This window comes from Cervus elaphus, chromosome X, assembly GCF_910594005.1.
Source record: "Cervus elaphus chromosome X, mCerEla1.1, whole genome shotgun sequence".
Taxonomy (NCBI): domain Eukaryota; kingdom Metazoa; phylum Chordata; class Mammalia; order Artiodactyla; family Cervidae; genus Cervus; species Cervus elaphus.
The window spans coordinates 163,040,041-163,066,411 of NC_057848.1; the positions used below are offsets into that span (position 1 = coordinate 163,040,041).

The 26,371-nt window shown below is 42.8% G+C and overlaps 1 protein-coding gene across 4 annotated transcripts in view; it reads right to left on the minus strand.

Annotated features, from left to right (window-relative positions):
* Nucleotides 1–3,369: 3,369 nt before the first annotated feature.
* Nucleotides 3,370–26,371, minus strand: part of TLR7 (toll like receptor 7) — a 31,243-nt gene continuing 8,241 nt past the window's right edge. For 2 of the 4 annotated variants that reach the window (XM_043896990.1, XM_043896989.1), the window contains 3 exons: nucleotides 20,086–20,210; nucleotides 19,621–19,721; nucleotides 3,370–7,548 (listed from right to left, as the gene is read on the minus strand). In XM_043896990.1, coding sequence (XP_043752925.1) covers nucleotides 4,399–7,548; nucleotides 19,621–19,623 — 3,153 coding nt within the window. In that variant the 5' untranslated portion in view covers nucleotides 19,624–19,721; nucleotides 20,086–20,210 and the 3' untranslated portion in view covers nucleotides 3,370–4,398. Of the gene's footprint in view, nucleotides 7,549–17,221; nucleotides 17,334–19,620; nucleotides 19,722–20,085; nucleotides 20,211–26,371 lie in introns of those variants that run through there. The other 2 variants (XM_043896991.1, XM_043896992.1) reach the window with 2 other exon arrangements.

Consider the following 26,371-nt stretch of genomic DNA (forward strand, 5'->3'; position numbering starts at 1 on the left):
AGGGATTGAACTCATGTCTCCTGCTTGGGAGGTGGACTCTTTAGGAGACTGAGCCACTGAGCCACCTGGGAAGTCCACTTAATGCATACCACCTGATTACAAGGTCCTGCTTGGTAGGCCACCATTTGGGCCTGGCCCAGGAGTGTTACCCACTGTTTCCAGTTGACTTCAGGACAGCAGGCTGGTTCTAACTGTCAAAAGAGTCCACCCCCCTCACTCCCTGCCAGTTTTCTTAGCAGCACAGTCACCCTGGACAAAGAGTCTCAGACATGGGTTCATGGAGATGTTCCTACCAAGTTCTACGGCTCATGCAATTCACTACTGCAAAAGCTTCTGGGATGTCTGACCCGCTGCATTTCCTTGGCCGGTGACCAGTGAAGCAGTCATGTGTATCATACAAGACAAAGATGGTGTCCTAGTTGTCTGTCTGGCCTTTGCTTCAGGGCTACCACCAACCAGGATACTGAGAACCGTCTTCTTGTGTTAGAAGCATCTGCCCATCTCACCGTGACCGCTGGTGGGCTCTAGGGATGTCTGAAAATTGCCACAAGGCCACAGGGACTTCCTCTTACCCTCCAGAAACAGTCGAACTAACAGACTGTTTCTGGAGGGTGCTTGTGAGACACTGGGACTCAAACCTCCTCAGCCAATTTGTCTGGGCTCTTCCAAAACAGTTAATATAAATCACCAAGAGGGAGGTGGGATGTTTATACAAAGAAATACAACCACTGAAATGTCATGGCAAACATGCTAGAAGCTACAAATACTTACAACCCAAGAGCCGGGTAATCTTGAAGGCAGAGCACCAGATCTTATCCAGTTTCTTAGCCCACAGGCTTGAAAATTGAGATAAGTTGAAAGAATATGAATTTGAATGTGACAGAGAGTCTGACCCGTGTCAGCCAGGGAAAGTTTCACCATGTCAATTCAGAAGCTCAGGCTCACTGAAGCAGGTGGGGATTGACTCTGCGTGTGTAGGAAAGAGACCAGTGTTACACCAGGACTACACACCAAACCAGTGCTTCCCAACAGAAGAAGCCACCTGCAACGACGGCTCCTTCTCTTCATTCTTGTGCAGGACACGAGACTTGCCATGGGCCCTAAAGCCGAAAAGGAAACTGAGAGGGAGGGGGAGACAAAAGAAGAGACAGAAAACCCTCAAACAGGGTGCAAGTGCCCTGCTGTCATTTCACTGTCACCAGCGTGGATGGGCCCCGTGTCACCAGGCCCTCCACCACACAAGCTCCTCACAGGTTTGGGTCTTTTTCACTCTGTGATCCTCCCTCTTCACCATGTTGGTCGGTTGGTGCGTCTCACGTTTGCCTTCATTTAACTCAGTGACATGGATTCATTTTCAGGCCTCGGGTTCTCCAGAGAACATCTCCTTTGGAGTCGCCCTCAGTCACGTTCTTTGGTCGTTTTCCTCCCACACTGATATTCATACTTCTGGAGATACAAGGAATTCCCAGTGCTTCTCAGGCTCAAGGGTTCAGACTTCCAGCAGAGGGGACTCGTGTCCCACTACCAATTGCTCCTGAGGCCTGGCATCCCACCGCCCAGCTGGTCAATCTGCCCCCTAGCTAGGGTTCTCTGCCTGCTTGAGTGTGTGCAGAAGAGGTGGAGGACAAATCAAACCTTGTCCCCACTCCCCACTGTAACAGGGCCATAACTACCTTACAGGAGATGCAAGCTGGAGACCCTTGGTGAGGACCACAAGAGGTCAACAAAAAGCATGTTTCATGGGGGGGGGGGGCGGTAGGGACAGCCTCCTGAAAAAGAGGCGTGCGCATCCTTGCTGTCCCCGCCAGTTTCCTTGGGAACAAGACAACAAGACGTGCAGACTGTTACATCACTGCGGCCCCTCTCATGTACTCTGTACTCCCTGACTACATGTAAGAGATCAGCTGGACCTAAGACTGTTTGGACAGAGCTGAAGTAGACGTGAGGATGGGCCAAGAGACCTTAAGAGACCCTGACTCAGCCGTGGGGTTGCAGTCAGACTCAGCCTTTCTCCGCTCTACAGGCTGCAGGTGTGTGCTTTGCCTTTTCCGCAGCCATAACACCTGCCCAAAGCCTCTCTTGGCTCGGATCCTACAAATGCCCAAGTCGTGCTAAGGTACAGTCTCTATCCGAGGAGGAAGAACAGGTTCAGGGCTGGAAGAGGCTGGGAACCCCTTCATGGTAGCATGGGATTCATGGACAATCCAGAGTCTCTTCCACACTCAGAGCTTGGCAGGGGACCTAGCACTCATGTTCTCCTGGTGGCCTGAGTTGGTGGCTTTCAATCTGAGTCATCTATGAACGGCTCTAATGGTACAGGACTCCACAGAGGACCCTCAGGAGATTAAAAGAGTGACTTGTCAAGATACAAAGGGATTAAAATGAAAACCATCTGTTAATGTGCTTTGGGTCATTTCCTACAACAAACCACTGTGCACAACCTTATGTTGAAATACACTGTGGTTCCTGAGTTGTGTTGTTTTCAGTTTCCCTTCCTCTTGATTCATTTCAGAAGATGCTTAAGTCGTCTTTAAGTGCTTCATGGTTTATAAATCACCAAAATAACTTAAACCTTGTATAGTTATGTGTTTTAATAGAAGAAATTTATGATGCCAACAGCCAATTTCTATGACATTATCTTTGTTTTCACGTAGGCACCTGTGAAGTACAATCAAGTTTACCGAGGCTGTCAGATCGTTGACTCTGGTGATTCCAGAGATTAATTTGGGAGTTTGTGACCTTTATTGATTACATGTCCTTTGGAAATAATACATATAGCCATCTCAGAGTAAAACCTTTGGCTTTTCCATATATGAAGAAAACACAGTTATCTCCCAGATAATAGTCTGGGATTTGAAGCGATCTTCCAAAGGGCACAGACACCTCTGTAGATAACGTCTTTCGTGAAATAAAAACAAACAGATCACATTTCAGACTTTGAACTCATGCAAATTTATACACACTTAGAAAGTATGTGTGTCTTCAGAACATCTTGGTCCTTTCTGGTGTTTTTTTTTTTTTTGAGTACTGAAGCCAAAGCTCAAGACTGAAGCTTTCTCAGTGTTAATGGTGATAAACCTCTATTCCTCCCCCAGCCTCCAAATTTAAAGGAATCCACGTGGCTGTCATCCCTGCTTGCTAACTCTAAATAAATATATGCTCTTGGGGTTCTCCTTTAGAGTTTACCATCAAAGCTGTCTGACATTGATGGATCAAGTTTTCAGATAATTACAAGTATACAGTATTAGTTAATAAAGCAGTCTGAAAGATCACTGGATGAGGCAACTTTTCTTTGGAAACAGTACTTTGCCATGCAGATAAAAATATCTGTCTTAGCTCAGCTGCTGTAACAAAACATCACAAACTGTGTGGCTTAAAGAACAAACATTTATTTCTCACAAGTCTGAAGCGTGGAAGCCAGTCTGAAGGAGATCAGAGTGCCAACATGATCTGGTTTTGCTGAGGGTCCTCTTGTGTGTTACAGACTGCCAGCCTCTCTCTCTACCCTCACACGGTGGGAACACAGCAAGTGAGTCCCCTGACTGCTTCTTCTACGGCAGTAATCCCATCAGGAGGGCTCCAGTCTCATGACCTAACCACTTCTTAAAAACCCCACCTCCCAACACCATCACACTGGAGGATTAGGATTTCAATGTACAAACCTGGGGGGAAGAGAAACATTTAGTCCAGAGCCATATTTAAACAGGTGAATTATCGTCAAAAGTAAAGAGCATGACTTTGCATACAGAGCGCTTTATTCTTCTCCCATTTGTAAGTAGACTATGTCCATTGATGACAAAGATGTTTCTGTTTCCCCAAAGGACCCAATAACAGGCCCAGGAGAGAAAGAGCAAGGAGCATTGAGCCACAACCACATGCCGGATGCCACACTTGGTCTGCACAGAACAGGGCACTAGATGGTTGAGTCAACTGGCTGAGGAATGAACTGTGTCTTTATTTTTACCACTAATTAACTGGTACATTTTAATGCCACATAAGCAGACTCTGGGCCTTCTTGTAACCCTATTTCTATACATACCAGTGCCTCTTAAGGGGAGAAGTGCAGTTCTTGGTGACTGTGTGTATATGTAATAATCACAATTACAGGAGAATCAAAGTCCCCCATCCTCTACCTGCCACCCTTCTCCCAACAGTATTTTATGCAAGGGCAGAAGACAGAGACTCAAGTGCAAATGGAGACAGAGAGAGCTGAGAAAGATGACTTGACGCTTATATAAATCCCATTTTTCTGCTTCCTGTGTCATGTATTGGTGACTCCTCTCCAATACGGGCAATCCCAGGGCTTGGAGAATCTTAAAACGCTCTTCTGGCAAGACATGGATGAGCCGATGGAGGCAGCCGCGCTTCTCCTTGGTAGCAGTCATATTCGGCAAAGGGCTAGGCTGTCTCTTTGAATACCTGACTGTAGGTCACGTGATTGTCTGTGGCCAGGGTGTTTTTCAGACACTGCCAGAAGTACGGGTGAGCCTGTGGGTTTGTTGGCCACTCAAGGACAGAACTGCCACAGAGCCTCTTCCGGAGTTGGAGAAACTTGGACTTCTGAAGGGGCTTCTCAAGGAATATCAAGATGATTACATCCACTTTTTCATCCATGAGCCTCTGATGGGATAAGTAAAATGCAATCTTAAAATTCTCAGTCTTTGCGTACTTGTCTGTCATCACAAACACCGTCTTTTTGCTAAGCTGTATGCTCTGGGAAAGATTTTCCAGAACAGGCTGCCCTGGTAACCAGTCCCTTTCCTCGAGACATAAATTAAAACACTTCTCTCTCGGGTCTTCCAGTTTGGCCACCAGCTCTTCCAAAACCCACTCTGTCACTGCTGGGTCTTTAGTGTCATATACAATGAAAGCATCATAGCAAGAATTGGGTGATATCAGACGTCGATACCCTTTTATTTTGGCTTTACAGAAATGATAACTATACCACACATCCCAGAAATAGAGATGGTTTGCTGTTGTGATCATCATCAGAAAGAGAACTGCTGATATGGAAAGTGAGAACAGGATGAAGTTAGTCAGATCTAACTCACAGGTATATAGATCCAGAGAGACTACACTCTGGCCCTTGTGTGCTCCTGGTCCCATGCAAATCACATCCGTGGCCAAGTAAGGAATAGTCACCTCAGTATGGTTAACCCACCAGACAAACCACACAGCATCACAGTTGCACAGAAATCGATTGTGATGCAAAAACAAAATGTCCAGATTGTTGAGGACGTTTTCTGGAAAACTTGTCTTTTGGATAATCTGAATTTTATTTGAGCTGAGGTCCAGATGTCGCAACTGGAAAGCACCTTGGAGAAAATACTTTGTCAGGCGCCTGATTTGATTATTCTTAAGTATGAGTTTCTTGAGGCTGCGGGAACAGTTGGATAATCTCTCAGGGACAGTCTTCAGCTGGTTGAAGCTGAGGTCCAAAGTTTCTAGATTCTTTAGACTCTGCAGTCTTCCCCAACTGAAAGACTTGAGCCCATTTTTGGCTAAGGAGAGAGTCTTTAGATTGGGAGGCATACTATCAAAAACTCCCACAGGTAAGAAACTCAGAGAATTTTCAGAGATGTCTAGCTCTTCTAAGTTTAGCAGATTCTTAAAGAATTTTAAGTATCTGTTATCACCATCTCTCCATAAAATATCCAAATGGTTGCCTCTGAACTCCAGGATTTGAAGAGATTCACTCTCCATGGTCCTGCTGGTGGAGGTAGCAATGTCATTATAGTTCATCATCAGTTTCTTCAGAACCTTGAGGTTCTTGGTAAAATTTAGCATGTGAGTAATTCCTTCTGACTGAAAATAATGGCTGTTACTACTTATATCTAGGACTTCCAGGTTGCGCAGTTCCTCAAATGCTGTTGAGTAGAGTAAATCAAGCCGATTGTTAGAGAAGTCCAAATATTTCAACTCCACTAAAGGCTGAAATTCACTCCCATTAAGTGTCTGGCTAATGCTATTTCCTGATAAGTTTAAGCATTTGAGGAAAGAAAGATGCTGGAAATCAGAAGACTTGATAAAAAATATATTATTTCTACTAAGGTCCAAGGTCTGCCCATACATATAACAATCTTCATTAAGAGGTAAGAAAGAAGGTGGCTCTTTGCTCTTGGACCGGCAACTCCTTGCATACTCATCATATCTGAAATAATGCAATGCTTCAAGGACCTGGGGCCCATGGCCTTCTACAGAAGTTCTCATGTTAGAGCAGAAACCACCTTCAGTTGAATCTCCCGAAGGTGATATTTTATTCACTGAAAGATCTATGAATTTCAATGTTTTAAATTGTTTAAATATGCTGAGGTCAGCAATTTTTATAAAGTTAGTGCCAAGATCAAGAACTTCAAGATTGGGAAGATTACGTAATGGGGAGAGGTTTAAACTCTTCAGCTCTTTAAAGACATAGCCTTTGATTCGCAAAACTTTCAAGTTTTTCAGTGAAGAAAATGCATCTGATAGATTTATAACTGCATGGTAGACCTGAAGATCGTAATTGAAAGACAGATCTAAGTTGACAAGATTATGAAGAAGATTTAAAAATTTGGCATCCCCAATTTCTTTGGCCAAGAAGTTTTGGGAAAGATCTAGTTCTTTAAGTTTGTTAATGTTTTTAAACCATCTTTGGGGCACATGCTGAAGAGAGTTACTGTGTAGACGTAAAACTTGCAATTCTGTCAATGCATCAAAAGCATTTAGATCAATCTGTAGGGGAGAATTATTTTCACAGGGTGTGCAAGGAAATGGAACATTATAGCAACGAGGGCAATTTCCACTCAGGTCAAGAACTTGTAGTTGACTGAGGTTATTAAAATCATCTTCTTGGATTTTTGTAATGATGTTATTGTAAAGATAGAGTTCTGTCAAACTAGAGGGCAAAACAGTGGGGACAGCTGATATATTGTTATCTTTTAGGGAGAGCAATTTTAAATTTCTCATATTTAGGAAAGCATCTTTTTCGATGGTAAATGAAACATTACAAGGGTTACGATAGTAACAGTTCTGGCCCAGGTAGAGTATTTCTAGGTTGGCCAGTTCTGTTAGATTCTCCTTCATGATCAAAAAGATGTTGTTGGCCTCCAGGCTCAGCAGCTGTAAGCTGGGAGGAAGATCCTGAGGTATTTCTAGAAGCTGGTTTCCATCCAAGTAAAGAGATTTTAAATACGTGAGTTTGCTAAAGCTGTTGGGTTTAATCTGTAGCCTTTTGGTGCACACGTTGTCTTTTGGTCCCAGTCGAACAGGTACGCAGTTGCATCTGAAATCGATCTCCACCAGATGGTCCAGCCGGTGGAAGGAGGCTGGAGAGATGCCTGCTATGTGGTTAATGGTGAGGGTGAGGTTGGTGGCATTGGCAGGAATACCTCCAGGAATTTCTGTCAAATGCTTGTCTGTGCAGTCCACAATCACATGGGCATTTGGGGCATCCAGAGTGACATCACAGGGCAGAGTTTTAGGAAACCATCTATCCCCAAGGAGTCCAGAAATTAGGATCATGTTAAAAAGGATAGGAAACTGTCTCTTCAATGTCCACATTGGAAACACCTGAAAGTATAAGAAAGAAGAAATCACCTGTTTAAAATACACCAAGAATCAGAATTTAAAAGTCCCATTTGCTGCCTCTCTTTTGCTCCATTTGAAAAATAAACAGTTCCGGTTTATTGTTCTCAACTGTCTAAAGAGCATCCCTGCCCCCACCCCATGACTGTAGTTGTCAATTACTGAGGTTCATAAAAACTTACATATTTCGCTTTTAGCATCTTAGCTTTTCAGTTATATTGCTTTTCAGATGGGGGAAGCAGCATTTTCCTGTTCCCTGTTACTTAGGATGTTACAATGGAAGAGCCATCAACATGCTGCCAAAGTCTGAAATGCAGCTACATCTGGTGAGAAAACCTTTAGTGCCATCAACGTTTGCTTGTTAAGCCCACTCTGGTACACGTTACAAGAGTCCTTTACCACATCTGAGCCTCTTAATATGCTAAGTAGAGAAACAGAAGTGATCCACTATGCCCATTTTACAGATTGAGACACAGCTCAGAGATATTAACTGATCTGTTTATGGTCACCCAACTCCTGACATTTTGGCACTGCTACCTATAAGCCCACTTTCTTCTCGGACTATTTGTGGAAATCATCTCCAAGATGACTTGGGGATGAACATTTTCCCTACACATTGGGTTTAAATTACACGTGTTTACATTACACAGATTTGGGAAGGGGGTAATATAGTAGGGTACTGCCTGGGTGATCCCCAATTGATCAAACAGGATACTCATGGGGATGAAAGGGGAGGGCTTTAATAATTTATGCCAAGACTACAGGCACAGACTCTCTCAGACCAACTGGGACATGTGGGAACCTACTCTTACTGGTAATTCTTGGGCATCTACGTTTAGTATGAGAAACACTTGGACCCCGGGCAAAAAAGACCTTAAGAGGGAATATGGGACACACGGAAGAGTTTTACTAACCACCCTATTAACTCGAGCTTGCCCGGCATAGAGGGTGGTTTAACCATAGACTCTCTCTCAAGTTTCAGAATTTCTATCAATATTTTCCTCCAGAACACTGGTTTTCATTTCACCTGTGTTCATCCATGGGATGATCTAGCCTGGGTCTCTACAACAGTCTTCCAGCTCAACTAATGCTTTCATCCCCCCAACTGACTGAATCAACCAGTCATGCCCATATCCAATAAATCCACTGCCTACTTCCCTTAATTCCTTTAATAGGGGATAAATAAGCAAAATTTTCCCTCAGCATTTCCTCTACTGCAAGATGGTTAAAGAAGGAGTTCAAAGAGCTTCTTCACACATCTTTACACGCCTAAAGCTTGGTAATTTATTATCATTTTATTAAGTCTTTTCCTCCCATTTCTAAATGTTTTCTTGCACCCGTCCACTTTTCTCCTTGTCTACTCCCACCCTCTACTCCACTTCGCCATGAGGTTTCACCCGGACTATCATCACACTGGACTCAAGCCTGGTCTCCTTGACTCCCAAACTCCTCTACAATTCATCTATCAAGAGCATCAGAGCAGTCTTTATAAACATGAATCAGATCAACTACAATGATCACTCATTACATTTTGAATGGAGTCCAAAGTCTTTGCCATTGTTTATATCATGCATGTTCTGACTCTAGCCTACCACACTGACCTTGAACCACTTTTCCCCTTCTTTGACCACATGGCAGATATCCGGCCTGTTTTCTGTTCTGCATTTGAGCCAGTCTTGGCACTTGCTGTTCCCACTTCCTGAAATGATCTTTCTCCTCTTCCTACATTCTCATCCCCTGGGTGTCTGCTTAAATGACACATCCCCAGAGAGCCCGTCTCTGTGCAACTTTTCTAAATACCCTCCCATGTAATAACAGTGATAAAGACAGGAGCAGTAATTAACTTAGATAGCATTTAGCATTTGCTGGGCAAAGTTTTCAGTGCTTTACATATATTAACTCACTCATTTCATCTTCATATTAACCACATTAGGGCAGCATTACAGGTCTTTGATCCCTTATCCACAACCTTTGCAACTAGATGTGTTTCGGAACTCAGAATTTTTCAGATTTTACAAGGTAATGTGAGGCATGTACCTCATATTACATAACACTCGAACTGGAATCTGGGGTAGCATCTCATAATCAAACACATAAAAATGTCTGCAGCAAAGCACAGGACTATCCACTCTAAGTGGGATTTAAAAAAGAAGAACAAAAACAACAAACACTAGATCATCTGGTTCCGGTCTAAGATTCACCTCCAAATGAGTTCAGATTAAGTTGTGCTTGCCATCAACTGAGTTAGGACAAAGCTTTCAGTTTAGGGATCCTGGAATTGTAGACCTCTATTATTGTCCCCATTTTACATATGAGTCAACTGTGGCTCAGAGAGGTATATGTACTCTGTATTAGACTACTGGGCTTTATTTCTTTCATAGTCTTTAGCACAATCAGAAATAATCCTGTGGATCATTTATGCACTTCTGGTTTATGTGCTTATTTGTTTTATATCTATTTTGCATGAAAATGTTAGCTTCAAGAGAGCAGGGTTTTGTGTGCCCTCATGTAAAACAATGTCTCACACTTAATGCTGATTATGTTTGCAAAATACATGAATGAAAGAATAAATGCATACATGAATGAATATTGAAATAGAGCAAAATAGTTAAAAGAAATTCTCCTTGGAGTAGGTTAGGTGTATAACATAATGATTTAATATATGTATATATTGCAAAATGATCACCACAGTAAGTTTAGTTACCACACATAGTTTCAATTTTTTTTTCCTTCTGATGAGAACTTTTAAGATCTACTGTCTTAGCAACTTTCAAATACGCAATACAGTATTATAAACTCTAGTCATCATACTTACATGGCATTCCCAGAATGCCAACTGCAGTTTTACTCTAAGAGGAAATTGCTTGACAATATTCCTAATGACGATTATGTGGTGATGACTCCTAACTGTTCTAGGCAATCTTATGACAGAAATGCCCTAGGGCTGAAGTTAGCCTGGGGGGGATGGGAAGCTAACTTTATTCTTACTAAATTCATTTATTTTAATTGGAGGATAATTACTTTACAATATTGTGATGGTTTTTGTCATACATCAACATGAATCTGCCACAGGTATATATGTGTCCCCCTCCAACTTGAATCCCCCTCCGACCCTACCCTATCCCTCTGGGTTGTCCCAGAGAACCAGCTTTGGGTGCCCTGGAAAGCTAACTTTAGTTTTAGTTCTGCAAGCAGGGATGGAAGGAAATACAGCGTCGCTAAGGGAGGTTTTCACTGCCTGCAGCCTGAACGCTAAAGATGATTAAGACTTCCTTAATTTGGGGCCTTCTGGGGTTGAAAAAGCCAACTGCCTTACCCCAAACAACAGCAGATGTCATGGATACAGCTTTAAGAGGAAGTAAGTGTATGCTCACACACATTATTCTAGCACTTTCCATTAAACATTTTCTAGCAGACAGTTAAAGCCAGTCCAGGGCCCCCAAAATCTGATTAGGAGTGCTGCCTTCCCTTGACTCAGACAGCCTCTGGGAAGTTGATTAAATTGAGAGACAAAAACACTGACAGAATACAGAATCTTCAGACTTAAGTGGTCTAAAGCTGCTCTGGCCAATGTGATGGCCACTGGTCACGTGTAGCTGTTTCAATTTAAATTGAAGTGCAAATTAAAAAATTAAATTAAAAATCAAATTAAAATGAAGTGCAATTTTCAAATTCAGTCTCTCAGTCACACTAACCATATTTCAAGTGCTCAAAGTCACATCAGGTTCGTGGTTACTGTATTCAAGCATACAGATACGAAACATTTTCAATCACTGTACAAAGTTCTAGTAGACAGAGTGGGTCTAGACTAGGGTTTGGCAAACTTCTTCTCTAAAGGGCCAGACAGTCAACATTTTAGATTCAGTTCAGTTCAGTTCAGCTGCTCAGTCATTTCCGACTCTTTGCGACCCCATGAACTGCAGCACGCGAGGCCTCCCTGTCCATCACCAACTCCCAGAGTCCACCCAAACCCATGTCCATTGAGTCAGTCATGCCATCCAACCATCTCATCCTCTGTCGTCCCCTTCTCCTCCTGCCCTCAATCTTTCCCAGCATAATTGAGGCTATTATGTGGGTACTTAAATAACCACTTAGAACATAATGAATCAAGGTGGTAAAAAATCATTCTCAGCTCACAAAAACAGGTAACAGGACAGATTTGGTCCATGGGTTGTAGTTTTCAGGGCCCTGGTCTGGGCAAAACCTTCCACTTGCACATGGAATTACCTCGAAACAAATTCAGTTCAAGTCTGCCAAATATGAGAAGAAATCATATCACCTGTAAACGTCTAAGTTGCTTCATGGGCCACTAATTTCAACCAACAGCATTTAGCCAATTATTTCATCCTCATCCCAAGAAATAGGCTCACTGACAATGAGGACACTGAGATGTAGATTCTATAGAACTTGCCTGCCGGGAGATCTAGGTAACTTAGATGCATCGCTGGCCCTCAGCAATTCTCCTGGCTTACCCTCCCAGAAGTCTAAGTATCAATTCACCCATCTCTCCCTCTAGGGGGTAAAACACTCTAGGGGCTGTGGCCTTATCTGTCTTTACCATTTCTGATGATGCCTGCCACCTAGTGAGCACAAGACAAATATTGGCCGAGTAAACCAAGGCTTTGAACATTCTTAAAATCCCGTGGAAGGCTCTCATTCAATAATCACAAACAGTAAAGTCTTTCCAAAGATCAGATTTTTGATAAGGTGGTGAGGAGGGACCAGAAGGGCTGGGGGTCTTCTCAAAGAAGGGCTGAAATTGGAAAAGAGCCACAGAAGAAAAGGAGATGGTATCCAAGGGAGGCCCTGGGGAGCAGACCTGCAGAAGGACTCCTCCGCAATCTGTTTTGTCAGAAGTTCTGCCCCTCTGGAACCTGAAACCCGTAGCACAGAACTCATTTGTCTCTCCTGGGAACAAGCACAGCCAGGATGGGACTGTCCCTGACTTGTACTCAATCGCTGAGTCCCAGCCCAGGCAAGCTGGATGCCAGACAAGCCTTCTCTTGGCTCTCTGCGCCAGCTGCCTGGAACTCACAGATGGGCTCTGATCAAGCAGGAGAGGAAGAAAACTGAGTCAATGAACAAAGCCTTTTAAATTTGTTAATGGGAAATAATACCTTTCAGGCTTCCAAACAGAAAAGGTATGTTTGAGAAGATGATTGTAAAATGTGAAATAGTCCTCTACTCCAATTCAAATTTCCCAAAGTATGGAAACTTCCCCTTTCAAACCATGGGGAACTACATGGCTTCAGAATGAAGCTAGGACCTTCGCTTCAACTAAAGGCTATTTTTAAATGTAAGTGTTCATTCAGCATGATTCGAGGTCTGTTTTTTCATTTCATACAAATAACCCACATTATTTTTTTTTTTCATTTTTTTTGCAATAATTGCCAAAGACATACATCTTTCAGGAATTTGATTTGTAAAATAGCATAATTCACCATAATAGGTCTGGCTTTAGTCATGAATCATAGCTGATTACACATGCAAATATACTGGGTAAATTTGGATGCTCAATTAGCAAGCTAATTATGGTAAAAATGGGACTGTTTGATTCTGTACTCACAGGTGTTCTGTTCTCTCAGTAAATCACCTCTTTTAAAATGGAAAATGTAAAATTCACATTGACTAGTCATCAGACAATCATTTGTGTTTTTTTATAATTGTCAATTATCAGATATTTATTATGTTCTTAGATGCCAAAGAAGATACTTTGTTTATATTACATCACTGAGCCCTGACAATGAAGTTGAAAAGACATAAATATTCCCATTTTGCTGATGAGAAAACAGAGATCAGAGAGGCAGTTTCAAACCAAGATTCAAACTCCATTTGACCAATCATCTTCCAGTTATTTCACATTGTCCCAACAAATGCACTTGGTATGATATATACATGCATCTTGGTTAATTTCCTTTTCAGTTAAAGGATTCTTGGCCATCTAATGTTTTGATATTGTGCTAGTTGGAGTTTTCATAATAAAAATGTCCAAATATTATGAAAAGGTATTTATGATTTGAGTGGGACCAACTCGAGGGAAAAAAGGCTTTTCAGATCATATAGTTCTTAGGTGTGCATTCATATCCAGTAATGCTATGCTAGCACAGTTCATGGATTTATAAATTTAAGGGCAGACTGAGCTTTAGCTTCCTAATAAAGAAATATATGCCAAGGCCCCCAGGTGCAAACATGCTGGAATCACCACAAAAATGGCAACAAAGGAGGAATAGAGAGTGAAAGGAGATGAAGTCAAAGAGGGAGAGGCTGTAGTCCTACGTTGAGGGTTCCTACAGGGCCTTGTCAGCCATCCCAACAAGGAGAGGAAGGTCGATCCATTGCAAATTTTTGAGTCAAAGAGTGCTGGAGTCTGACTTCCATGTTACAAAGATCATGCTGGTTACTGCCTTGAAAGAGACAACAAGGGGTGAGGTTGGAAGCGTGGAGACCAGTCAAGAGGCTATGACAGTAATTCAAGCAAAAGCCCTAGCTGGCTGGGGTGGAGGTGGTGAGAACGAGCCAGATACTTGGATAGATTTGGAAGGTAAAGCCAAATCAAATAGGACTTTCAAGTTCTTGGAAGAATGTGAGAAGGGGGTTGGAGGCAGCCAGCATTTCTGAGAAGCCTCCTGCAAAGGGGAACAAAGATGCTGGCGGTAGTTCCCGGAGCCAAGAGGGTCAAGAGGATTTATTTGAGGATGGGAGGAATAACGGCACATTGTAATGCTGGTGAGAGGGGAAAAAAAAAAAAAAAAACCTTTTTTCAAAAAACCCCATCATTAATAATAGTACCGATGACAATGCAGGAGAGATGTGAGAATGCTGGTGCATGGAGCCCAGGGAGGGAAGCGGGGAGGTGACCCAGTGCACTAGTAGGGAGATTTGGCTTTTGTAAGGAGCCTAACAATTCCATCCTTAGTATAAGAGTCTGCAAACTGTTCGGCTATCTCCCACCTCCTTGGAAGCTGGGCAGGCTTTTGGGACTGTCTGGAGGACAGCAGTGAAGCAGGACTCCACAACTTCCCAGGCAGGGACAGACAAGGTGGGAGACTTTCACGGCACCCGGGAGTCCATCTTTCCCTGTCTCTCTCTCCACCTGGAGTCCTGAGCCACCAGCATTGGAAGAAGCCCGGGGACAGCACAGCTGCCATGTTGGAGAGACCAGCCGGAGACAGGGGCAGCCTGCAGCTGTGGAGCTTGCCCATCTGGGCACCAGACCTGTGTGGGCACAGCCCAGCCCCTGACATCAACTGCAAGGCAAGGGGGAACACACCCAGCACCAGAGCCGCCTTGCTGAGCCCAGTCAAGCCATGGGCCTGCCACACCTAACACTCGAGGACAGTGGTTGTCTTGAGCCAGTGGGTTTGGGGGTGATCTGCTCCACAGTGGTGGGTAACTGGACCGGAAGTCAAGCAGGACGGGCAGGTGCAGAAGCTCTAGGTGGGCACACAAGTGGGGAGGAGCAGGTGGATAATCTATTCCAATTGCTGTGATGCTCTCAGGGAGACAGGAGGCCAGGGCATCAGCAAAACAGTGAGCAGCCAGGAGGGACTGGGGTGGGGGGTGAGGGAGAGGGGAAGGTGAGTCCTCTAGGCAGAGGAAGTCAGGTGTGATTACCTGGTGGTAGGGAAAAACCCTTCACCTTTTGGTATTTCATCTGCATTTCGCTCGCAGTCTTTATTATGTAATTTTGCATAGCCCCTGATCTGGTTGGATGAAAGGCCTACAGAAAAATTCTTCACAGAAGGAAATTGACCTCAAGGTGAGAACGTGTGAGGCCAGGGAACACTCACTGTTATACTCAGCTAAGAGAAGATCTGCTCCCTCCTTCACTCATCCACCCAACAGACTGTCTGAAAGGCCAGCATATTGGGCACCCCCTGCAGGCTGCAACATGCCAGCCTTCAGGGGACCACAGGTCAGTGCCCTCAGATGCTCCTCCCATTTATTTTCAAGAGGACAGAGCAGGAAAAAAAAAAGACTACATTGCTTGAGTTGAAAAGGAAGTGTTGGAATATGCATTTCCGGTGGAGGGAGTCACTGAAGCCAAGCTACTAAAGCAAAGCAGACCATCTCGCAGTGGGGTTCCCCCATATGGATGGGCTGGGTTGAAGCAGAGGTGATGGCGCACTAGAGAATCATGAGACAGGGACCAGGAAGAGACAAGGAGTGGGGCACAATTGTGGGAAACCCTTGAATTCGGATTTAGTAACCTTTTGTCACGTTGCTGTGACACTGAATTGTTGATAACTAGATAAGCGTTGTATATATCACCCTAGGGGCTAACCGAAGTCTGTGAATAATGGAACTTAACAGATGTGATATAGTTTTATAGGCCAGACTCCACTGGGAATTCCCCTACAAGACTTGCAATGACCAAATATCCCCTTTTTGCAAATTTTGAAATATTTCTAATTATATACTAACCTCTGAAAAGTGTAATTACCATGGACATCAAAGTTTCATTATATAACAACCAGAAGATTAAGTACAAGGACATAACCTATTTACTTAAAAAATAAAGACACTTTTTATCATTTCCCTTCTCCCATTTTAGCCCAACAGACCTAGCTTTCAAAATAAGAGTCAAATGATATAAAGGAATCTTATATAAATTAGAAATTCAACAGCTACTTTGCATCATAACAGGCACCAAAGACCAGAAGATATTACATCTTTTTTGACCTCATACCCTACCCTCTTTTTTCCACAAAGAAAAACCTGTCAACTTGGCACACTTTTTCAGTAAAGAGCCAGTCAGTAAATATTTTGTTTTGCAGGCCATATGGTCTGTATCACAGCTACTCAAATTTGCCACTGCAGTACAAAAGCAGTTATAGACAATATATAAACAAATATGCAAATACTAAAGCTAACTGTGGGCACAAAAATTTGAATTTAATATAACTCTTAAGGGTCACAAAACAGTATACTTCCTTTGACTTTTTCAATCATTTAAAGAGATTAAAAAAAAAACCTCTTAGCTTGTGGGCTATACAAAAACAGGTGGCAGGCTGGCTATGACCCACACCCATTATTTGCCATTGCAACCTAAACTTTGAGGGACTTCTGAGATATAAGAATGATCTATTCTTGGGGTGCAAAGACACTGGTTGGTTGGTTGATCTGTAATGAGTGCTTTTAATTTTAGTATGATTTTCCTTATTTTTAAATAATCAGTTTTGATTAGTTTAGTTAATGGACTGCTTATTATCTCTTTGTTTGGCCATGAAGGAGTATGCTATAATTAAGAGCAGAATAATGTTTTTATTTGTAAAATCGCTTAACGACTGTTACATCTTGGCATATTGCCTATAACACTCATCTCCCCCTTCCTGTATCTATTTCAAATAGTGGGAAGCACTTCAATACTACCAGGTGCTTCGTCTAGTAAAGATTTGATTTTAAGTTCTTATTCTGTCACCTAAACTCTCTCTGACATTAGTGAATCACTTTCCCTTATGAGCCTCTGATTTCTCAACTATAAAATGGTTTGAATACAGGGCTCTTTCGTGAAACTATTGAGAAACGATTGAGAAAAACTATTTATTCATGCAAACTGTCATTCCAAATGAACCAACATTTAGCAAGCATCTAGTATGTGCATTTAAAACATCAGGAATAAACAATACTTCACTACTAGATTGTTTTTTCCATTTACCATTTTATCACGAGTACTTTGTCATTCAGTATTCTTTTAAAAAATATGAGACTTCCCTGGCAGTCCAGTGGTTAAGACTCCGTGCTCTCAATGCAGGGTCACAGGTTCAATTCCTGGTTGGGGCACTAAGATCCCATATGTCAACCAGCGCAGCCAAAAAGACAAAATTAAATAAATAAATAAACAGATGATCTGATGGTTACATAACATGCTACTTAATGAGTGGACCACAATTAATGAACCCTTTCCCAACACCAGACATGAGATGTTCTCTTTGCTATGCTGCACAGACTACCTTCATAAATTGCTTGCGACATCCCTGATTTCTTTAAGCAGAGTTTCTAGAAGTGGAGTTTCCATATCAAAGGATCTGAACTATAACTATTAATAAGACCGAATAATTTCCCTATGTTTTTTTACCTCTGGTTTTTTAAAAAACTGTTTTCATGTTTTTTCTTATAAAAGATATCCCAATTTTTTTCTTAAGGACTACATTATCATACGTGAAGCCCACATTGACTGACCATGTCCTGAGTAGGAGTGTGTGCTGGGCTCGGTCTAGGTAGAACAGATGGGTCTCTAGCATGGCTTCCAGGGTTGAGCTGCCCAGCCAAAAACCAGAAGCTCTTAGGCTCTTGAAGCCCCGGCTCCCTCATCTATGACTCACAAGGCTACTTAGAGGGTGAAATCGAAACAGAGACGTCCAGCCCTAAGCACGATGCTCACTGTAGTAAGCAGTCAATAAATGTGAGCGCTCTCTACTACCATCAATCCTATCACGCCATCCCTCAAGGGGCAAAGGCAGATGTGGGCCTGGGTTTGCCTAAAAACAGACATCTGAGTTTCTAGGAAATGAAACTCTACGCTGTTGCTTCTCTGTCACAGAGCATCCTGTGGTTAACTCTTCATTAGACCTTAGACATGAAATGAGCCCAGGAGCCCACCTTCTAATCTAGAAGTCAGAGTGGGTTCCTGGGGCAAGTACTCCGTTGTGTCTAGTTAGGGTGACAATATAATTTCAGCAAGAAGTCACTGGTGTCTTTTTCTGATGAATTTTGCGGCATGCCTAATAACTCACACCACATGCAAAGGATCTGAACACACATTCTGTTATTTGAGCCTCCACAATGGCCCAGCAAGGCAACTAGAGAGCCATAGTAATGGTCATTTTATAGTATAAAAAAAAAAAAAAGCTGAGTTTCAGGGGGCTTAAGTGATAAACCTAAGGATCCCCCACTAGTAACTGGGAGAGTGAACACGGACAGAGTCTCTCCTTGACTAGACTTTAGTCAAGCTCCTCTGACTCAGCCTTGACATTTGGACTTTTGTGTCCATGTGGCCAGTTTTCGCAAGGATCCTGTTAGGTTGGTTTAGGAAGAGCCCCTCACCACAGTTTCATTATCCTTGCTATCTGATCAAATATCCCATCTCTACCACCCCCCAGGGGACAGTCCATCTGCCTGGCCTGCTTTCAGCAAGAACCCTGTAAGGTGGGTCGAGTCAGAACTACCCCACGCCCTGCCACCCCTGATGCTTCCTCTTAGTAATTTTCCACCCGCTGATCCCCACTCTGCTCCTAGACTATAAATCCCCACATGCCTCCACACTATTTGGAACTGATCCCAGTCCTATACTGCAGTCTCATTTCCCCGATTGCAACAGTTCCTGAACAAAATCTGTTTTTACAGCTTTATCTACTATCCGGTTCTGGTTTTCTTGGACTGCATGGGAGCCCAGGCTCCCTGTATTCCTAGTCCTTTGCATCCTGCCCCCTCCCTCCCCTGCATACTCGTTTAGACACCACCAAATGCTAGACAAACACAAAGGAACCTCAGTAATTTGTATGGTCATAAAGCCCAAAACGAGGGCTTCCCTAGGGGCTCAGTTGGTAAAGAATCTGCCTGCAATGCAGGAGACCCAGGTTCAATCCCTGGGTCAGGAAGATCCCCTGGAGAAGGAACTAGTAACCCACTAGGCAACCCACTCTAGTACTCTTGCCTGAAGAATTCCACGGACAGAGGAGCCTGGCAGACTACAGTCCATGGGACCACAAAAGAGTTGGACACGACTGTACGACTAACTTTCAAAGCCAAAAACGTAGGGTGAAAAAAGTTAAGACCCATAGAAGCTATTTCCCTAATTCAAACATTTGTTCCTCCTCAGGAAAGGATGCATTAATTCTTATAGGAAGGAGAACACAGCAAGTATTGATTAATCTTAATTAACTGAAATTACACAATACCCCCAGGATTAATCTTGGTTATGAAAGATCATGAAAGTTTTCCTCAGTAAATAACTGAAGTACAGACAACTTAAACATCTCTTATGCTAGCCGGTTTCAGTTCTTCCCACAAAAAATGACAGATAACACTTTTTAGGGATCTCTTAGCTGTCCTTACCATTTTTAGTCTTCTTCCAAAATGAAACAGAGAAGTCTGGTTGAAGACAGCAGAACATGAGAGGTGTCAAGATCAGCCTGAGATGGACCCAGTAGCATCAACTAAGATAAAGAGAAAACACCAAGCTTTACCGTGCAAAGACAGCAAAGGATTGAAGCTTCAAAACATGCTAGAAAGGCTGCTTTAATATATGCTGTTGAAAACACCTATTAATAGTATTTACTTCCTCAAAATTATATAGACGAGAGACACACTCCAGAAAACCATTTCCAGCATTATTGTAAAAGTCTGACTTTCTCTTCAAAGAAGTGACATTTGAGACTACCAAAACTCTTCTTTAGATTCTAAAAAAAAAATTTTTTTGCATATGATTTGGGTCCCCTCCCCTCTCCCCCCTTCTCTCTGAGAATGGCTCACAGATCTAGGTACTTAAATGATCTGAGTTTTTCCCAATGTTTAAAATACCTTTCTTTGCTGCATGGAGTGAGTCCAGGTCTGGAGTCTTCTGAGGTGAAGAGATGGGCTGTGGCAAACCTACCTAAGTCACGGAGACTCCAGGCTGCCAGTCGTGAACTTTCCAAGTGCAAAGACTGGTTAGGGGGAGGAGCGTGACTATTTAAGCCATCTCAGACATGAAGTTTGCAGAAGCAGCAGGTTCCTTCTATTTCTACCACCACAACCAGGGCAACCTCATGTCTAAATTCAAGTGACTTGGCTGACTGATTTTTTTCCAGAAGTTTCTCAACTGGCACACTCCTGCCATTTCTGGTAAGATACATCTTTGTGGCATTGTAAGACGCTGACAGCAACCCTGACCTGAACCCACGAGATGCCAGCCGCACTGCCCCTCGACAGTCACAGATGTCTCTAGACATTGTAACATAGCCCCTGCCTCTGACTGAGAACCATCATTCTACAGTTATCTTTGAGACATGTCTACATTTCCCTTGTTCTCTCTTTGGCTCAGCTGAAAGAGACTCTGGTTTCTAAGCAGGGGTAGACTTGGTCCTCTCACTTGGGTGAAACGAGGGCAGCTACACTCGCAGTCCAGGGTCAGGTACAACCTGTTTCTCAAAGTGGGGTTTCTGGGAGACTCATTCCCTTCTGAAGTGATTACTGGGCCTTTTAGGGGGTAGAATCAAAATATTGGTGGTTATGTTTAAAGGTCTTTAGTCCACCTAGTCAACCCAGAGAGAATTTGAAAATTGCCAAGTGTGCCACAGGAAAACCGTTGATAACCATCAGTGTTACCTACTGGATTGAAAAGCAAGCAGTGCCCTAGATCAGCTGAAAAACTACTAGATACAATAATAAGTGATCTTTACTGGGAGTTTATTTTGAACCGGACTGTTCTAACTGCCTAATATGTATTATTTCATTGACTACTAAAAAGAATGAACTAAATATCTTCTTAGCCTTTTAAAAAAATTTTTTTTTTTTTACAAATAATGGAATTAATGCAGAAAAGATACTGAACTCTTCTCAGGTCACATATCATGTAAATGATATTCACACCAGCAAAAATTAAATGCCTTCTTATCAAACCACTTTGCCATGCAAAAAATACGTAAAAATCAATAGCTTTCTCATATATTTTGTTGTTTGGTTGCTAAGACATGTCTGACTCTTTGTGACTCCATGGACTGTAGCCCACCAGGCTCCTCTGTCCATGGGATTTCCCAGGCAAGAATACTGGAGTGGGTTGCCAGTTCCTTCTCCAAATAAACATTTCCTTCTCACATATAAACAGTAACTAATACAGATGCCTAATAAGAGAACTTCCATGTAAAAGAGCATCAAAACATATGAAATATTTGGGAAGAAAATTGACATGAAACGCTTAGGAATGAAGAAGGTGGTAGATGGGCAGGGGACCTCGCAGGCTGCTTCCTATCCATTTGCCCCTCCGAATCCAGTTTCCATGCCTTCCTACCCAGCTGTGTGCCTGGGAAGGCTGAGTTGTGTGAACTTCATCACTAGCTGGCACACTTCTGGCTGAGTTCAGCCAATGTGGAGAGAGGTCAGAGTATCCCTGGGCTCCCTTCCTCTCTGAGGCTGTGGGTTGGCTGCAACCCTCCAACGAGGCTCTCATCAGGTGATGTTCCAGGGCCACTCTTTGTGAATTCCACTGTTTCCTCACCTCGCCATTTTAGGCCTGGGGTTGTAAAGACTCAACCCTTGAAATGCTGAACCCTTGTTTTTTATTTCCCTATATTCTGTGCACACTATCAAGAATAGTTACTTTTCCCAATTCATCAATTTCTTATTCTGAGTGTGCCACATTTTTTTCTTGTCAGGACCCTGGAAGACACAGAGAAGATGTAAAAAGATCAAGAGAAATAGATCGTTATTAGGGCGAGAGGTCACAGCGAGGCATTTTTGGTTTATCACAAAGATTAGGGTTATGCTATCCATAAGTGTCATCTCCTCTGGATAGTAAAGGGTACATGACCAGATAGCTCTTATAAAAATGAGCCACTGGATCTGACTGAGTTAAGATCCCCAGTGAGAACAGCCAGAATGAAAAAGTAACAAGGGGAGGATGTTTTTTCCTGATCTCTAAATGCTTCATAATACTGCACTGCCTACAATGGCATAGTGCCAGCACATCAGTGAAAGGGACGAGACAGCAAAGTTTAGTAAAATCATATATGGGGGGGGGACCTCACTTGTGGTCCAGATGTAAAGAATCCACCTTCCAATGCCGGGGACATGGGTTCAATCCCTGATCAGGGAACTAAGATCCCACATGCCACAGGACATCTAAGCCCACGCACCAGAACAAAATATCCCGCATGCTGGAGCTAAGACCCCATGAAGCCAAACAGATAAATAAAAAAATTTTTGAAAGCACATCTGGGGCATTAAAGTCACATCAATGGCAAAAGGAAATATTAAGATAACATTGGGCAACTGGCTTAAAGTTTGGAAAAAAATTAAGTGGCAGTCTTACCTTGTATCTTACGTCAAAATTAATTTCATATGGCTCAAAAATTTAAATGTTAAGACCCTAATGCTGGGAAAGATTGAGGGCAGGGGAGAAGGGGATGACAGAGGACGAGACGGTTGGATGGCATCACCGACTTAATGGACAGAAGTTTGAGCAAACTCTGGGAGTTGGTGATGGACAGGGAAGCCTGACGTGCTGCAGTCCATGGGTTTGCAAAGGTCGGACATGACTAAGTGACTAAACAAGACACTGAATATTAAAAATACTGGAAGAAACCACAGATAAATGTTTATATAATCTTGACATGGTAAAGCCATTCTAAGCATGACAATAAGAACAAACAAAAACTCAACAGCAACAACACCAGAGTCTGAAAGAAAACATCAAAAAATTTAGCTACAAGAAATATATCTGCTTACTCATCTATAAAGTGAGGGATGAGGCCATGTGATCAGTAAGGGCACATGTTCAGGTTTTATACTCTAAGATCTTGAGAGATGATGATACAATTCTGTGTTCTTGTATTGTTATTCATCTTTGATCCTATCTGCTAGGTCCCTAATTATATTGCAGACCCCTCAAGTCAAGAATGCGTTGTCCCCAGCATCTCGTCCATAGTTGGTACTTACAAATCATTTTCATGATAAAATGAAAGTGATCATGAAAACCCACATAGTTCGATCACTTAAGTCAATTTTGAGAGGAGTCGGGGTGGCCCCCATGAGCTACCCGCATCTGGGTGACACTGTGGGCCCAGGCTCCCGCAGGTTAGTTAGCTCAAGAGAAACGACTGGATGACGAGGATGTGCTGTGCATGCTAAGTCACTCTAGTCGTGTCTGATTCTTTGTGGATGAAGAGGATAGAGTGCTTCTATTTATCTTGCAAGAACAGGCCTCTAGTTGGCTGGGACACCTCTTATTTGGTTTTCTAAGTCTCAACACATTTGTTTTTTCCTTTTGGATGCCCAGTTGTGTCTGACTCTTTGTGACCCCATGCCCACTAGGCTCCTCTGTTCGCAGGATTTCCCAGGCAAGAATACTGGAGTGGGCTGCCATTTCCTCCTCCAAGGGATTTTCCCTACCCAGGGACTGAACCCACATCTCTTGCATCTCCTACATTGGCAGGTGGATTCTTTACCACTGCATCACCTGGGAAGCCCCTTTCATATCTGAAAGGAAAAAATCCACTTTTTCCTTTCAGATGGAAATAAAAGAAGATGGAACTGCCCTTGGTGGGTAATTAAGGTTTAGGGTAAAGCGAAAGTGAAAGTTGTTCAGTTGTGTCTGACTCTTTGCAACCCATGGACTATACAGTCCATGGAATTCTCCAGGCCAGAACACTGGAGTGGGTAGCCTATCCCTTCTCCAGGGTATCTTCCCAACCCAGGGATCAATCCCAGGTCTCCTGCATTGCAGGCAGATTCTTTACCTGCTGAGCCACAAAAGGTTGGTAAATGTAGCAAACTGGAACATGTGGTATTAAAAGAGCATTTGTTGTTTGTCTGAAGTTCAACTTTAATTGGGTATCCTGTATCATACCTGGGAGTCTAAGCTTTGTGTCATACTTTCATCTAGAGAATTAAACATTGAAGATTAAGTTTCTGAAATGAAAAGGCAGGCCAGACTTCTGCAGCATCCAGAGTGCTCAGTGAACAGGTATACAGCTGGGGACAGAAACCCAAGGTTTGAGCCCCAGCACTGCCATTTGATGGACGAAGACATCAAAGGGGTTGGGTGGAAACTTAACAACATACATACTTTCCTAAAGCTGATGAGAACCTAAATAAATGCCTTAAATCAATTGCACTAGTCCATCTAAGGCTGTGTTCCCAGCATGGAGAAGTAGAACGTCTTAACATTTCTTTATTTGGGCGAGGATGGGAGTGATAGACCCCAGTGCTTCCCCAGTTTCTGTTGCCTGTTTCCACTCTTGCATACTTAAAGTCAGGGCTCGCTTGAGGAAAAGGAGAAAGAACTTTAACGACAAGCATCAGAGTATTTTTATAACAAGGCTGAAATTTTAACCCTTTCAGTTAGATACAGCCATGAATGTCTTTCAGACAAAAACCTTTATTAGGAATTTGCAGATACCATGAATGTGCTCTTTATAAAGGACACGTAGAAACAGAACACAGCCTCCATAGTTCCTTCATATATAGTGTATTTTTAGCACTGTAAAGTCCCTGTGTCATAATTAAACTTGTCTTTTGTTTCATTCCCCCCTCCTTTAAACTGAAATGTGAAGCAGTTCTCTGCTTAGTCCTGTAAGTTTCATTTTACCTTGAAATGAAAGTGTTCTGAAAAAGTCCTTGACAGGATATGCAAATTCATACAACAAAAACCGTCTTTCATGTTGAGGACTGGTCCCACGTAAATATTAGTTTACCAGATGAGTCCAAAGGGTCAGCTGCTTTGAAAGAAGGCCCTGATGCAAATACTGGAGGGCATGACTTAGTTAGAAAGAGAAAGGCTATTTATGGAGGTAGTGGTCGCTAAGCAGTTCTGCCTGCTGCCTTGGAAAATCAGAAGCAGTTTTGCTAGGTGGGCATCACAGATAATCCCTCTCACCATCTGGTTTGCATAGACTCATAAGTGGATTCAGAGAAGGCAATGGCAACCCACTCCAGTGTTCTTGCCTGGAGAATCCCAGGGACTGGGGAGCCTGGTGGGCTGCTGTCTATGGGGTCGCACAGAGTCGAACACAACTGAAGTGACAGCAGGAGCAGCATAAGTGGATTCATTAGTAGTGAGGTATAGTGGCAAGAACACTTGCTTGGGATTCGAGAGACATAGCTTTGTAGTAAATATGTGACCTCACACCTGTACATTTCTTCATGTTTGAGTCAGAAGTACCATCACTCGGAAAGTCTAAGAATAAAACACCTGAGAGACAGCTCTTTTTAAAATCTGGTTTGCCCACAAGGAAGCTGATACTCCAAGGAATCATATATCTAACATGCAAAACCAGTTGTAATTCATGTTTTCTTGACTCCACTGCCCATGTTCTTTCTGAGTCATCTAAACAGTGAGGACCTCAGCAATTTAACCAGATAAGAACAAAAAGTATGATTTTTTAGTTTATTTTCCATATGTGATGTAACTATTCATATTAGAAGTGGTCATCTTTCAATGATCTATTGCTGCGTAACACACCACTCCAAAATGTATCAGCTTAAAACAGTGACAATTATATTTGTTTACCCTTCTGTCGTTTGGCTGGGCTCTGCTGGGCTGTTCTTCTGTTTGTCTCAATTGAGGTCTCTCACCTGGATGCAAGTCAGATGGCTTTGTTCACAAGTTTGGTGCCCCAGTGGGGGCGGTTGGGAGGCTGTGACCTTTTGCTTTTTTACTTTCCATGTGGCTAGCTTGGGCTTCTTCTCTTGGTGATTAGGTCCTGTTGCTATTGTTCAGTTGCTAAGTCGTGTCCGACTTTTTGTGATCCCACGGACTGCAGCACGCCAGGCTTCCCTCCACCATCTTCCATAGTTTGCTCAAGTTCATATCTATTGAGTCAGTGATGCTATCTAACCATCTCATCCTCTGCCATCCTCTTCTCCTTTTGTCTTCAATCTTTCTTAGCATCAGGGTCTTTTCCAATGAGTCAGCTCTTCCCATCAGATGGCTAAAGTATTAAGTCCTAAGAATAAGCATTTCAATATAGATAAGCCCCAATATGCAAGCACTACTAAGCCTTGTTTGCATCATTCTTTCTAGTATTTTATTTACAGTAAGTTCCCTAGATACAAACCTTCAAGTTGCAAACTTTCAAAAATGCAAAACATGGAGCTTACTAATGAAGAC